Source organism: Fistularia commersonii, chromosome 20 (assembly GCF_037954325.1).
Source record: "Fistularia commersonii isolate RoL2024-O1a breed Wild chromosome 20, RoL_Fcom_v1.0, whole genome shotgun sequence".
NCBI classification, from domain to species: Eukaryota; Metazoa; Chordata; class Actinopteri; order Syngnathiformes; family Fistulariidae; genus Fistularia; species Fistularia commersonii.
The window spans coordinates 10,509,772-10,524,555 of NC_141303.1; the positions used below are offsets into that span (position 1 = coordinate 10,509,772).

The window sequence follows — 14,784 nt, forward strand, 5'->3', positions numbered from 1 at the left end:
ATTTTGAAGCAGAAGGAATTGCATTATTGATAGACAACAATACTATCCTTAACTAGGTTAATTGCATGTAAAGATAAAAAGAAAAGCAATTGGAATGGGGGTTATTTAGCCTGGGTATTTAAGAACAATCAGTCTTCTCAAAAATGTCAGTAATAATCATAATCTGAGTAATGTGACAAATTGGAGTCATTTGTATGTTTGTCATGTACACAATGTATTTAATTTGGAAGACAAAAACCAAGGCAGATCCAAGTACTAACAGACAGTGTGGAGGAAAGCCTTGTTTTGAAGAGTGTCTCTGTGTTTACTGTGTAAACCACAATTCTGGTATATATGCATAGAGACAAGAAGTCTTAGCAGACAAAATAAAATTGAACGGGATGAAAATCACCTTGAGGGAGGTGAGACACGTACCACAGTGGGTCCATTATACAGTCATGATGTTACACACCCCAGCAGGATTGAGGGACACCAGATACACCAGATAAAAGATCACATGTGATATTGATCTGTTCAATAGAGGGACTGGATTATATGATGAGGATCTTGGTTGAACATTAAGGTGAAGGCTGCTTTTTTCATCCATGTAAAGATTTGAGGAAGGGATTAGATCTGAGACAAAACTGGTCATCTGCTGTTGATGATAAAAAGAGAATAATTTTGTCAGCACAGCAATAACATGTTAACAGGGAAGGAATACAATTGAGGCTGAGATGATGTTACTTGAGAAGAGTTACTTGAAAAGAAAAGAGGACCTAGTACTGATCTTTGGGGTACCCAGGTGGATAATCCATGCAACAGATCCCCACTGATCGATTTCAAAGGATCTCTCTGAAAAGTATGCATTGAACTAGAAAATGAAAGAATCTAAAGTAGTGCTAAGGACACAACAAACATATTACTTATTATAACTGAGTATTAGATCGTTATAGAATTAGCAAGATGAGACATGGGGAAAGGCACAAACAAAGCCAATTCTGTTGCATTTTCATTAGAATCCTGCATTTGAGAGGCTGCTCATTTCCAGAAGTTTTCATTCCAGATGAAAGTATTAAGACACAGTTATGTAATGAGTACAAATATTTGGATGGTATATGCAAGGAATATCTGTAGCAGGAGAATTGGTGAAATATAAACAAAGAGTAATCAGCTGAGAAGAATGACGAGACGCACAAAACAAATGGGCAAAAGATAAAGGACAAGGAGTCATGAGAATATTGTCCAAGAGAATACATTAGAAAGAGTCAATAGGAAGATAGCAATTTTAAAGAGAAAGGGACAGTAGATAAAATGGATAATGACTATTAATCTTGTTAAAGTAAGATTAAAATGCAGAGACATATAGTAACTGTACTGCTGAGGCGAAGGTAAAATGAAAGACAACAGAAACAGTTTCTGATCCAGATTGAGAAAGACTCCTGGGACCTTTTAGAGCTGGGGGGAGGTGAGGGTGACAGGATGACAGGAAGGGAAAAACTTGGGAGTTTTTGAAAGAGTGGTGTACTGAATAAGGAAAAAGGATGGCATCAATACAAGAGTCTGGATACCATCCACAATAGAAGAAGAAGATTTGAAGCTTAAAAAAACAAACTTAATAGTAGCTGAGATTGAAAAACACAATTTATTGTGATCCAGGAAAAGTGTGATATTACTTGGTAACTATAAAACCAAGTTGAAATTGAAACATGGGAGTTGCTCTCTTGGAAGGTCCTCCTCAGCAAAATAATTGCAGATGACATAGGAGACACATTATAAATTTTGCTCCTCTTCATCTTTTTGTTTTTCAACTTTTTACTTACAGCTACAGTCTCAGCCACAACTAACTGCAGGATGATAAAACCCTCATGTTTTATCTCATAACTCACTGCCTTCATATCAGTTTTGTCTTTCAAGTCTATTAGTCTTTTAGAAACTCCATATACATGCATAGCTGTTGTTTTTTTTTTATGTAATATTTACTATACAGACAGATGATATTAAACCCAGACATGGTGCACAAGCCACAACTCTTAACACACCTAAATTTTTGTCAGTGTGATTAGTCTACAAGTAAAACTGGCAACGGTAATTTCTTGGGTAGATGGCTGTCTTCATGCAGTCTTAAAAGCTACTCTTCAGTACATTCTCAAAGACTGAATATGAGCCACAACGGTATCTGACAACAGTCAATCTGTAATCAGATTAAGAACAAAGAGATTGATTTATTTTAAAATGGCAATATGAGCTCCACTCCGGTCTTACCAAACGGGAAAGGAGTGGAGTCTGATTTCATCCTCTAGACACATCACTGGAGCCATAGTCATCTTCTTCTTTACCTTTCGGCTTTTCCCTTCAGGGGTCGCCACAGCGAATCAACCTTCTCCATCCAACCCTATTGTCTATATCCTCCTCTTTCACACAAACTAATTTCATATCCTCTTTCACCATGACCATAAATCTTATCTTTGGTCTTCCTCTAGACATCCGGCCTGGCAGCTCCAATTCCACATCTGTCTCCCAATGTATGCACTATCCCTCCTCTGCACATGACTGAACCATCTCTCCAAAACATCTAACATGTGTTGTCCCTCTGACTGACTCATTCCTGATCCTACACATCCTCGTCACTCCCAAAGAGAACCTCAACATCTTCATCTCTGCGACCTCGAGCGCTGCCTCCTGTCTTCCCGTCATTGTAACTGTCTCTAGACCATACTGCATCGCTGGTCTCACCACTGTCTTGTACAGCTTTCCTTTCATTCAGGCTGATAGTTTTCTATCGCATAGAACCACTGACACTTTTCTCCACCCATTCCAACCTGCTTGGACCTGTTTCTTTAACTCTTCTCCACACGTCTCCTTGCTCTGGACTGCTGACCCAAAGAACTTGAAATCCTCCAACTCCTTGATCTCCACTCCCTGTAGCCTCACTGTTCCACCTGCGTTCTTCTCAGTCACAGTCACATAGTCTGTCTTGCCCCGACTAACCTTCACTCCTCTCTTTTCCAGAGCATAACGCGACCTCTCAAGATTTTCCTCAACCTGTTCCTGGCTCTCCCATTACAATGTTGTCTGCAAACGTCATGGTCCATGGAGATTCCTTTCTAACCTCCTCTTTCAGCCTGTCCATCACCACTGCAAACAAGTGGTGACTCAGAACTGATCCCTGATGGAGTCCCACCTCCACCTTGAACTTCACTGTCACACCTACAACACACCTTACCACTGTCTCATAGCTAGCACTCATGTCCTGCACCAGTCTAACATACTTTTCTATCACTCCAGACTTCCTCATACGATACCAGAGTTCCTCTCTGGGCACCCTGTCATATGCTTTTTTTAGGTCTACAAAAGTGCAATGCAGCTCCCTCTGACCTTCTTTATACTTCTCTATTAGCATTCTCAAAGCGAATACTGCAACTGTAGTACTCTTTCTTGGCATGAAGCCATACTGCTGCTCACAAATGCTGACTTCTGCTCAGTCTAGTTTCCACTACTCTTTCCCATAACTTAGTTGTATGGCACATCAACTTTATCCCTCTGTAGTTACTGCAATTCTGCACATCCCTCTTATTCTTAAAAATGGGCATCATCACACTTCTTCATTCCTCAGGCATCTTCTCACACTCTGTTGAATAATCTAGTCAGAAACTCTACCGCTGCCTCTCCTAGACACTTCCACACTTCCACAGGTACATCATCAGGACCAACTGCCTTTCTACTCTTCATCCTCTTCAATGCCTTGCTCATTTTTACTGATCTCTGCTACTTTGCGGTCTACAATAGTCATCTCTTCCACCCTTCCCTCTCTTTCATTTTCTTCATTAATCAGCTCTTCAAAGTGCTCTTTCCATCTTCCCATCAGTCTTCTAGCATCTGTCAATACATTTCCTTCTCTATCCTTAATGACCTGCTGTACATACTTTCCATGTCTAGCACTCTGTTTTGCCAACCTGTATACATCATTCTCTCCCTCCTTACTGTCCAACTGAGCATACAAGTCATCGTACGCCCTTTGTTTTGCCTTTGCTACCTCTATCTTTACCTTGTGTTGTATCTCCCTGTACTACTGTCTGTTCTCTTCAGTCCTTTCCTTTCCTTCCAGACCACACACTAAGTACTCTCCTACCTGTCTCGTTTATCACATCAGCTGTAGTTGTCCAGTCATCTGGAAGCTCTCCCTGACCACCCAGAGCCTTTCTCAACTCCTCCCTGAAAACCATACAGCACTCCTCCCTTTTCAGCTTCCACCACTTTGTCCTTTTGATCTTCCTTGACACCAGAGTCATCCTACAAGCCACCATTCCATGCTGTTTGGCTACACTCACCTACCACTACTTTGCAGTCACTGATCTCTTTCAGATTACCTCACCTGTACAAGTTTTAGTCTACCTGCACGCTCCCACTTCCGTCTTGTAAGCTACCCTATGTTCCTGTCTTTTCTGGAAAAAAGTATTCACGACAGCCATTTCCATCCTTTTTGCAAAGCCTACCACCTTCTGTCCCTCTGTGTTCCTATCCTGGGTACCAAATCTGCCCATCACTTCTTCATCGCCTCCATTGCCTGCACCAACATGCCCATTGAAGTCTACCACTCTCATCTCTGGGGATATCCACCTTCCTTCTTTGCGTCATGTAAACCAACTCTCTACCTTTTCCTGTCATCATCCCAATATTCATAGTCCCTACACTGAGTCCCAGACTCTTGCCTTTCCTCTTTTCTCTCTGCTTCCGAGCACACCATAGTCATCTACCCTTTCCTAAATCCACATTATTATGTGGCCACCATAACATTTCCCTGAGGAGCATGTCAATCTGTCATTTTTAATTTAAACATCTGTACCATTGATGTTAGTGATGTCATATAGACAAACTGTGAAACAGTACTATCACAGTTTACAAAACTACTATGCTCACAAGCTGTGAAGTGCCCCGTTATGCACATCGATCTGCTCAGTGTAGCTAAATGCGCTCCGTATTTAAACGTGCCTTCGTTTAGACTCTCAACAAAGGCACGTTTTCTCTAAACTTTAGAGCCTGTAAGACGAGGTTTAAATGTTAAAACCATACGTTTTCTGTTTTTCTCCAGGGGATGGCGATATACACTTCTAAACGTGATTTTAAAGGTCCAAAATAAAGGCAAAGAAGAAAAGCGTTTTTTTTTTTTTTTTGTTTTTTTTTTTGGGGGGGGGGGGGGGGGGGGGTTGATTGCGATGCGGGTTTTTCCGGATCAATCAGACGCCGTCATTCTTGTGACGTCACAATTACTGCTGTGAGAGAATGCGCCGGGCACCAGTCCCCGTCTATTAGCAGGCTAGTGAGTTAGCAGCTAACGCCAGAAGTGGAACTCCATCACGATTTTATTCCAAAAATGAAGAACCAGTTACAATGAACCCAGAAAAAACCGGCTACGTGGAAACGGTTTCGTTTTCACAGACCTTTAATACCCGTGATGCAACGAAGCAAGGTAAGAGGTCAGGGTGGTTTGTTGCCTAACGGTTATCATCATCATCAACAAGCTAGTTAGCTTGTTTGCCAAATCGCTCTAGCCGCCGCGTTTAAAATCAGCTGTTTAGCTAAGACATTAGTTCCCTGTTGACTAAATGAATGTTCCTAAAGGAGCCTTTTATCGTCTACATTCACACACGACTACCATTGCGCCGAACATTGTTGCTTTTGGCACTGAGTCAGCTGTGATCACTGCTGTCCGTTTCATTGAGACGAGAATACACACATTGATCATTTAAGCATGGTACCCGTAAGGGTTTTTGACTCGTTTCGCCTTATTAGCAGGCGTTATGCATTACGGCGAGGACAAAAAGGATAATGCACTGACTACACAAATGTTTTCCCCGGTTGCAGTGAGGGTGTTACATCTCTGATGCCAGGTTCAGGCTGCAGCTGAGGGCACTCAGGATGAGTGCGGCTGGAGAGCACGCAGACATCCTGTCAGTGGCTGACGTTGTCAGAGACAGATGGAAAGTGGTAAGGTGTCGCTGAATTAACAAAATTCCATGTAACTTTTTTATATTTAACTGTAATGCACGTGTGACCTCTAAGCGATCTGAAATTGTTCTCTTATGCAGTTAAGAAAGATAGGTGGTGGTGGGTTTGGGGAGATCTACGAGGTTTTGGATCAGTTGAGCCAGGCCACCGTTGCCCTGAAGGTGGAGTCAGCGCAGCAACCCAAGCAGGTGCTGAAGATGGAGGTAGCTGTGCTGAAGAAGCTGCAGGGTGAGTAACTGTGTTGCTCTCATTGATAATGGAGTTTGAACTTTGTTGATTAGGCGAACAGAAAAGTCAACATGTTCTTTTTCTTTCTTCGACAGCAGTAGCTTGAATTTGGTTTATTTATTCTTAAAAGAATAAATAAATGTTTAAAATAAATACATTAATTATTCTGAAATTAATAAATAAACAAAGAATATATAACCCAAATTCAAGCCAAAGATCCTTAAAGACTTAGTGGTTGGATTAACGAATAATCGAGAAAGTGACTGTTGCACTTTGTGATCATGTGATTCATGGTGAAATTCATTTGGATATGCATATTCATATGCAAGTTGATCTTCCCAAGTTTTGAAAATATGTATGTTTAAACTCAGGAGTCTACAAAATAAACCCAGGAGGATAATTTTGAAAATGACAACACTTTACTTTATCTAATGATGATAAGAATCAAATGGTATATTGAAATTTCTTTGGCAGGCAAAGACCATGTGTGTCGATTTGTGGGCTGTGGCCGAAATGATCGCTTTAACTACGTAGTTATGGAGCTCCAGGTATGCTCTTTCCCTCTCAAGATTGTTTCTTTTTTGAAAAGTTTTGTCTTACTAACTTATAAATGTATTTCTCTGAAGGGGAGGAATCTGGCAGACTTGCGCAGGACCATGGCCCAGGGAACCTTTTCTTTCTCCACAACTTTGAGACTAGGGAAACAGATATTAGAAGCCATTGAAAGCATCCATTCTGTTGGCTTCCTGCACCGTGACATTAAACCAGTAAGATGCCTGTAGATCAGAATTATGCAGATTTATTATTTTGAATGATTCCTTGATTATATGTAAACTTGCTTGTACGTGTATAATTGCAGTCCAACTTTGCAATGGGAAGACTAGCCAGTACCTGCAGATGCTGCTATATGCTTGATTTTGGTTTGGCCCGTCAGTTTACCAACTCTAACCAGGAAGTCCGTCCAGTAAGTTCTTTTTCCTGAGTAAAATGTAACCATCAAGATAACAGACAGAGGAAGTTACCAGTCCACATTTGTGTCACATATCCATTACAATGGATGAACCATTCAGTTAGGGAGAAAATGTACACAAATTTGTGAAACAAAATAACAGGTTCACACATGGCTCTTTTTTGTGGCCGAATCAATTTATGTCAAAAATTATAGCTATGCATTTTTGGGGAGTTTTGAACGTATTTACTTTTGTTTTGTAATATTTACGGGATGTGCATTACAGTCTTTCTCAAGTTAGAAATATGAAAACGATGCTTGCATCTATTTGGTTTGGAAGATCAGATTGCAGATGATCCCTTGAGGCACCTTCTAATTCCAGGCTCAAAGTCATATGCTTAGATTTGTCTGTTATCAAGTGGATCACTCAAGATACATGTTAATGGCCTCTACCAACTCTTAAAATGTCTGCTGTGTAATGTGAACCCTCATGCAATGTTAGTTTGTGAACATCCCAAACGGATGTGAAAGCCTTGTTGATCCTATTAATTATCTTTTAACTAAAAGTGCTAACCCTGTTGCCTTACAAATACACAGATGCATTTGGGACCCATGAATATTGTGTAATGAACAATGGCCTGTTATTTGTATACTATATCTAAGTATACTGTAATTAATGTCTTCCAGCCACGTCCTGTGGCAGGCTTTAGAGGAACTGTTCGATATGCTTCAGTCAACGCTCATAAGAATAAGGTCAGCTTGAATCAAGTGTTTTTTTTATTTTGTCATACCAATTACTGTATTTCACCCTTTAAAATGTGGATGCCTGCGTCTGCAGGAGATGGGTCGTCATGATGACTTATGGTCACTCTTCTACATGCTGGTGGAATTTGTGGTTGGTCAGCTTCCCTGGAGGAAAATTAAAGACAAGGTTAGTGTTTCTCTGATATCTCTTTACTGTATTTGCAGCTTACTGTATATGTATCCACTAAAAAAATTACATGTTCGTGTTCTCTCACAGGAGCAAGTAGGAAATCTAAAAGAGACTTATGATCATCAGTTAATGCTTAAGCACCTTCCTTCAGAATTTGGTACTTTTCTGGACCATATCTTAACCTTGGACTACTTCACAAAGCCCGATTACCAGGTTGGCCATCAACCATACATTGTATATTCAATAGATAATGTTTTTCTTCAACAGTCAGATGGTGACATGTATTGTTTCTTTGACAGCTCCTGATGTCACTGTTTGACAGTTCCATGAAAAGCCACAATGTACTGCAGAATGACCCTTATGACTGGGAAAAATGTGATTCTGGAGACATGCTGACCATCACTGCAGCAGCCACTACTGCTCAGCAGCTCACTCGCCTCACACCGGCATATCTGGGGTATTTACATTTTAAAGCTTGGTTACTAATGACTGATGATTGTTGTAATTTAGGTTTTGTTTTTCATAAGTATGCATATTTTATATAGCAAGCAGTTTTGTTACAACAGAAATCCTCTCTGTCCATGAGTTATCATAAAATGCTGCTCTAAGTTCTTTGCAAATGAACTGCAATGTGACTTTCCTCCCCTGCATAGGATGGCCAATGCCTCAGTGCTGCCATGTGAGCTGCAGAGGGAGAATACTGAGGATGTCCTGCAAGGGGAACGCCTCAGTGATGCTGACAACTTCCCCCAAATTCCCACACCAACCACTCCTTGTGGAGATGTTTGGGAAGCAATGGACAGCAACCAGAACCATAAACATGCTCAGCCAATGATCAGGAAGGTCAGAGCACTGTAGTTTTAATGCAGTTTTTTCTTATCTGCTGCAAAGATTTTGTAACTTTCTATGATGTGAATGGTTTAATTAAGTTGCAGTGTAGTGAATTGGCAATAATCTACATCCTACCTTCCCCTTATTTTCATTGAAATAAGAGGAAATCCACCCAACTTCCGGCTGTTTTTAAAATAACTTCATACAATATATATATTGTGTGTGTGTGTGTGTGCGCGTGTGCGTGTGTGTGTATATATTTATATGTGCGTCTATATATGTGTGTGTGTGTGTATAAATATAAATAATTGTTATTATTACTGACATTGTGCAGGTGCTGAGTGAGGATGAGAACAGTCAGAACCAAGGGAACCAGAGCCCCAACACTGGCTCAATGCAGAGTTCTCCTCGGCGTGTGCGATCAGAAACCATGTTTTTGGAACGTGGCGCACCACTGCTCCGGAGAATGAGACACAGTCAGAGCTTGGCATTTGAAAAAAGACTCGCACCTGAACCCAAGCCTACGATCGAGCGCTTCCTTGAGGCTTAGTTAGTACTTTCTGTGTATCTTGAGTTATTACGTCTTGTGAAAACATAGACCTAAACTCACCTTTCCACAATTACCTTTGTTTCAGCCTGGGCAAACAGCGCCCTGTCCTTTCTCATTTTGGGGAGAAAGCCTTTCCTGAGAGGGAACACCAGCAGAAGACAACCCCTTGCAATGAAGAACACTCTGGCACAGCAACCCCTGACCCAGAGGAGGGTGCAGCAAGCAGTGGTTTTGTTGCAGTAAATCTTAGTCCTGTACCACAAGAGGGTGACTCCCAGGAGTGGGTGATGCTAGAATTAGAGCAAGGGAGTGGCTCTGGGGCCACCAAGCCTCCAGCAGAAGCCCTTTATGAGGAAAAGACAGGGATCCCCACTGCTGGTGTGACTGAGGGCCACTCTGAAGCCCAGGATGGCCAGTCATCTGCTATGCCACCAAGTCCTGTTCTGTCACAAATGTCCATGCCTGGTACATGGTTACTGGGCCACCGGAGATTGCCAGGGATGTTGGGCCAAATGCCATCAGTCATTATGGGAAGACCTCCAGTGGACCAGGTATTAGCAATCAAATTGCGATTTAATTTCTATTCCTGCCTTTTTATTTCTTCGTAAGAGTTTTATACACTCCATTTATCATATTACTCTTTTCAGTCCTCCAGTGGCATGTCACAGTCTCCTATACAGGAGAAGAGTGACGCAATACCACTGGAGGCCCCACACAGTAAATCTGATGAAGTCCTTGGGCAGTTCTTAAAGGATGGAGAGAATGTGGAGTTGGCTCCATCGCCAAGCCCTGCCAAAGGCCCCGCTGTTCATCTAACAAATGACAGAGATCCAGAGAGTGATTCTGGTCTTCCTGATCGTTCCTCTGAGCCAAATCAGCAGCCCCAAGCTGACACAGCTGGTGGAGCTGTGGAAAGCACAGTCACAGTCACCTCCTCTCCAACTCCAGCTCCACTCAAGCAAAGAGAATGTCTCTCATCCACACGATTGAGCAAAATCCCAGTACGAGACTCCAGCACTCCCTTGGATTCCCCGATTAAAGACCCTAACCTGGAGCGACGTCATCGCTGGAGCAGTCCTGTACCAGGCTCCCCCACTCACTCTCCCTCTCCATCTCTGTCCTGTGACAACCTCCCTGGTGCTTTGCCTCGTGACAGGATCTCCTCAGAGCGAGGCTCCAGGTCAGACTGTGGAGGGGAAGACCCTCTTTCCCTTTCCTCATCGTCAGGTAGCAAAAGTAAGATCCCACGACCTGTGAGTGCCTCCTTTTTACCTGAACAACTGGCGAGCAGGTTTCTGCCACGTCCACCTCCTGGGAAGCCACCCGTCCGCCCGTGTGTGGACAACAGGTATGTTCAGTGGCTGTCATTTCAATTAACATTTGCCAGTATTTTTAAGATAATTTGAGAAGTATTTTCCCAGCTGATTTGGTGCCACCTGGATTTAAGTGGTGTCGAACAAGTGAAGTTAAACATTACAACACTTTGAGTAGCTGTTTTGAGTGAGGCTCTTTTGTGTTTGCTTAAATGACAGAAAAATAGGCAAGACAGTTGTATAGAAAAGGAATTTCAGCCCTTCACTATCTGACTAGTCCAACATCCTTAATGTTTACTGGTTTTGATCCACTTATAGACTTCTCACTCAATCTGACATTGTTTAAAAAAAAAACTAGTATTTTTCTTGTCGTTTCCAATAGCATCCCAGATAAAAATTATTTTCATTGGTTAGTAATTAAAACCCTATAAGTTTCATAAATTATAAAACCATTGGAAATGTCGGATTAGAAATAATGTTAAGAAAATCAATGATAGTAGGTCTTAAAATCCTTAAGTCACAATATACACATGGGATGATATGCAAAGTGACACATTATTTGAGAAGCTAGTACTAAATGAGATGTCAGATTCGCGATTGTCATTTCCTATGATTTTCTCCAGACGGCGGCGTCTAAGAATACGAGCCAGCAGCACGAGCGATGCAGATTTTCTTGCCAGTCTCACCCAGCTGATGCAGGATCGCAATGGGTTGCTCTTCAGCCCCCCCCCTCGCAGCTCTTCCTCCTCCCTACAGCGCTCTTTAAGCTCCTCCCCTTCACGCCAGGAGCTCCGTGAAAGCAGGGCGCTCCATGGACGAAGTCGCTCTCCATCAAGCTTGTCTGGGTCTCCTCCACCTCGCTACCCACTCCAGCAAGAAAGGTCTTCTGAGCAAGTTCAGTGGGGCTACGGCTCTAGGGGAAGGGGCCTGGTTCAAGAGGGCCAAGGGTCAGGCAAAGTGAGCCGATGACTGTTCGACAGAAATAATCAAGTCAGATTGTGTAACTATATGCCCCAGACAAGCATGTGTAAATATGGTATTTACTCAAGGGAATGTATTGTATGTAATGTAAAATGTATGATAAATTGTATTTATTTATTTATTTATTTGTTGGACGTGTATCTCAAAATACAATGTGGCTTATTACCTGTAAACCTGAAACAAAAAGGTCTGGGAAACCTTGAGATTGCCAACTCTTACCTCTCATTCTCCTCTTTAAAACTAAATTTAAGCCGAATAGGAGACCAAAAACAATCAAAATAATTAAGGGACGTAGAAGAGATGTTAAATGTAGATAGTTACCATTAGGAAAATGGTATACACTAAATCCAACCAAGTATTTGCAGTAGGAACACATAGTAAATAACACCAAGCAGAACACCAACATCAGCATTCATGAACAAAAACCAGCATGCAGTCCTATGCTGACTTCACTCCTGTAAAACTGCAAGAGTTATGATAGTATGTAACCAGCAATTTTTCATCTTTGCATATCAGTGTAGTAGGGCTTTTTCTTTGCTTGGAAATATTTGTCACGCAAACTGCATCTGCGTATTACAATGTACATGTAAGTGCACTCATAACAAAGTATTGCGCCAGTGCATGAGTATCATTGCAAGTTTTTTTATTCATTGTACATCTTCTGTATTTTTAATGAACTGCTTCTAATCATAAAATCACATCATAATGCTGATGAATATGTATTTTTATTTCTTGCATCAAGACACAAGTTTAATTGTGTGTTGTAGGCAGCTTAAAAAAAACAAAATTTCATATCTAAAAAAAATTTTCTGGCTAAAAGCTTAGTCCACTTAAGGTCAAAAACAACCATATTTTCTAGTCCTTAAAGAAATAAGTTGTCGGTTGACCATGTTGAAGAGCCACAGAGAAAGGCAGTATAACAAATTACACCATGTTAGATTGACACATCCCCTGAGCGCAATCACTTCTCACTTTCTGTCAGTGCAGCTGCTTTTTGTCAGAGATGTCGTAACCACAAGAAAGCCTGCTGAAAAGCCAGTGACTGAATCAGGACATGTAAATGACAGTCACAAAGACATCATGGCTCCTCTATATCACTGGCTGCTTTTTAACACAAAAACTGCAATTTCTGGTGTGAGAAAACATTTGCTTTAACAAGTAATTGACAGATTTGTAATATTTTGTCAAATTGTATAAATACCCAACAACAGCAACTTGTGAGCTTTGAATAAAAGTAAAGCTTATCATTATTTCTCTGCACTCCGTCATGACAATTATCTTTCCAAAGTCCCTGCAGACAACCTGTGGGATTAGCTACAGCATAGCATGTATTTGTAAAAAAAAAAAAAAAACCAAACACCTAAAATGGGGTTAAACTCCCAAAATGCCCCGATAACAGTGATTTCATGGTTCTACATGCAAAATTGCCTAAAGTAAAGAAATTAACCCCTTTATTTCCTGAAATGTTTGTTTTGACTCTTCTTTTAGCAAGCTTCAGCAGCACTGGGCTGCCTTAAACTGTTCTGTAATGCATATGTGCCAAAGCATAAAACAAATGTCTGAAATCTTTACTTTGTCAAATAACTAATGGAACATATATTGTGCACTATAGGTGAACATTAACATATAAAGTTTTGATGGTAGTATTCAATCAATGCTTTCTGCTCAAACACTAAACACTGCACAATAATGATAAATATTTCAAGATCTTAAACATTTAAAATGCATTCATTCCAAAACGGATTATAAAAATGCATCTCCAGTCAACAGCATGTATGTGTGTGTGTGTGTGTTTAGTAAAACCACGAAGGATTGATGTATTCTGGCATCTAGAAAAGAGGGGCAGACTGTCTCGGGTCATCTGGCAAGACACTGATGGTGTCTTCTGCCTTTCCACACAGCATGCACAGCATTGTGTACTCCTGAGCGATACACAAGAAGACTAATGTACACAGGTATGCCACTCCTGATACTGTTCGATTAAATTGTTTAGAAGTTCGAGAATATATATAATACACTTACCTGGTATTCATCCACAACAGAGAAAGTATATTCATGCCTGGCAATGACGTGGTTGCAGTTTTTACAAACATCTGAAAGGCAAAGAGACATATTTCTTAAATCTTGGATGATTTTTTTTATACCAGCACTGTCGCTTACTGCCAGACATTATTTGATCAAGTCTATAGAGTTATCTGTTTCTGGAATGTACGTTCAGATTTAAAAGAAATCTGAAGACATTAATTTTGGTGAGGGAAAACAGGTAATGGGTCAGATGGATGACACTAGTTATGGAGCAGGGGTATGTAGGGGTTCTTTTAAATGATTGATAATTTGGTTAGTGCAACATAAAGGGGTTTTCGAATAGGTGTTTACGGTCATATGTGACGATCTCCTCTCCGTCTTCATCCTCCGTGGATTTATTACTGATCAACACGAAGTCCCTCTGCTGACAGCTGACGCAGCCCAGGTAGTTCATCAAGAAGGAGCCGTTCTCCAGGCAAGTGTTCCCCTAAGCAGTAGAAGAATCAAAACTTCTCACCACATTCATTGCAGATTGTTTTTTTTTTTTTTTTTGCTTTAAAGGATATGAGGAGAAACTTGTCCAGGTAAATTAAGATTCACTAATCAGCTTATCGATATTCGGTTACTACGCTATATGTTTGACATATTGGTTTAAAGTAAAAGCGTTCTTTTCTGGGAGGATCCTTCTCCATCATATTTACTTACCCGCTCGGGGTATTCCTTTCGCACACAGCCGTTGCACATTTTAACTTACAGAAAATGACAAACGTGTACTTGTTAAAATACTACACTTTTAAATATTACGAAGTTATTTTTCAACACAGGCAGCGGAATGTTTTTAGCAGAAAGGGCCCTTCCCTTCCGCACGGAACATCCAACCCTGCTGTTTATTAGAGCTACAAAACATCACCACCGCTGGCAAGGTAGAAAAACAATGGTTCTGCAGGGGTTTAATAGGTTGTAAATCTGTGATAGTCGTGCGTCATTA

The 14,784-nt window shown here is 41.0% G+C and overlaps 2 protein-coding genes and 1 long non-coding RNA gene across 3 annotated transcripts; 1 reads left to right on the plus strand and 2 right to left on the minus strand.

Moving 5' to 3' along the window:
- The first annotated feature begins 5,134 nt into the window (after positions 1–5,134).
- On the plus strand, positions 5,135–12,483 carry ttbk2b (tau tubulin kinase 2b). Its single transcript, XM_086167568.1, has 15 exons — positions 5,135–5,446; positions 5,842–5,964; positions 6,066–6,213; positions 6,688–6,761; positions 6,840–6,980; positions 7,073–7,177; positions 7,850–7,915; positions 8,001–8,093; positions 8,184–8,309; positions 8,396–8,553; positions 8,750–8,939; positions 9,262–9,476; positions 9,563–10,028; positions 10,125–10,825; positions 11,414–12,483. Exons 2-15 carry the CDS (start codon positions 5,896–5,898, stop codon positions 11,757–11,759), a joined length of 2,898 nt encoding a protein of 965 aa, XP_086023694.1. The 5' UTR covers positions 5,135–5,446; positions 5,842–5,895; the 3' UTR covers positions 11,760–12,483.
- On the minus strand, positions 7,927–11,602 carry LOC147222902 (uncharacterized). Its single transcript, XR_015107714.1, has 2 exons — positions 11,477–11,602; positions 7,927–8,071 (listed from the first exon to the last, which is right to left on the minus strand). It is a non-coding gene; the product is annotated as an uncharacterized LOC147222902 (long non-coding RNA).
- On the minus strand, positions 12,481–14,678 carry churc1 (churchill domain containing 1). The gene is made up of 4 exons (XM_086167569.1): positions 14,502–14,678; positions 14,148–14,283; positions 13,794–13,864; positions 12,481–13,693 (listed from the first exon to the last, which is right to left on the minus strand). Exons 1-4 carry the CDS (start codon positions 14,538–14,540, stop codon positions 13,601–13,603), a joined length of 339 nt encoding a protein of 112 aa, XP_086023695.1. The 5' UTR covers positions 14,541–14,678; the 3' UTR covers positions 12,481–13,600.
- Positions 14,679–14,784: the final 106 nt, after the last annotated feature.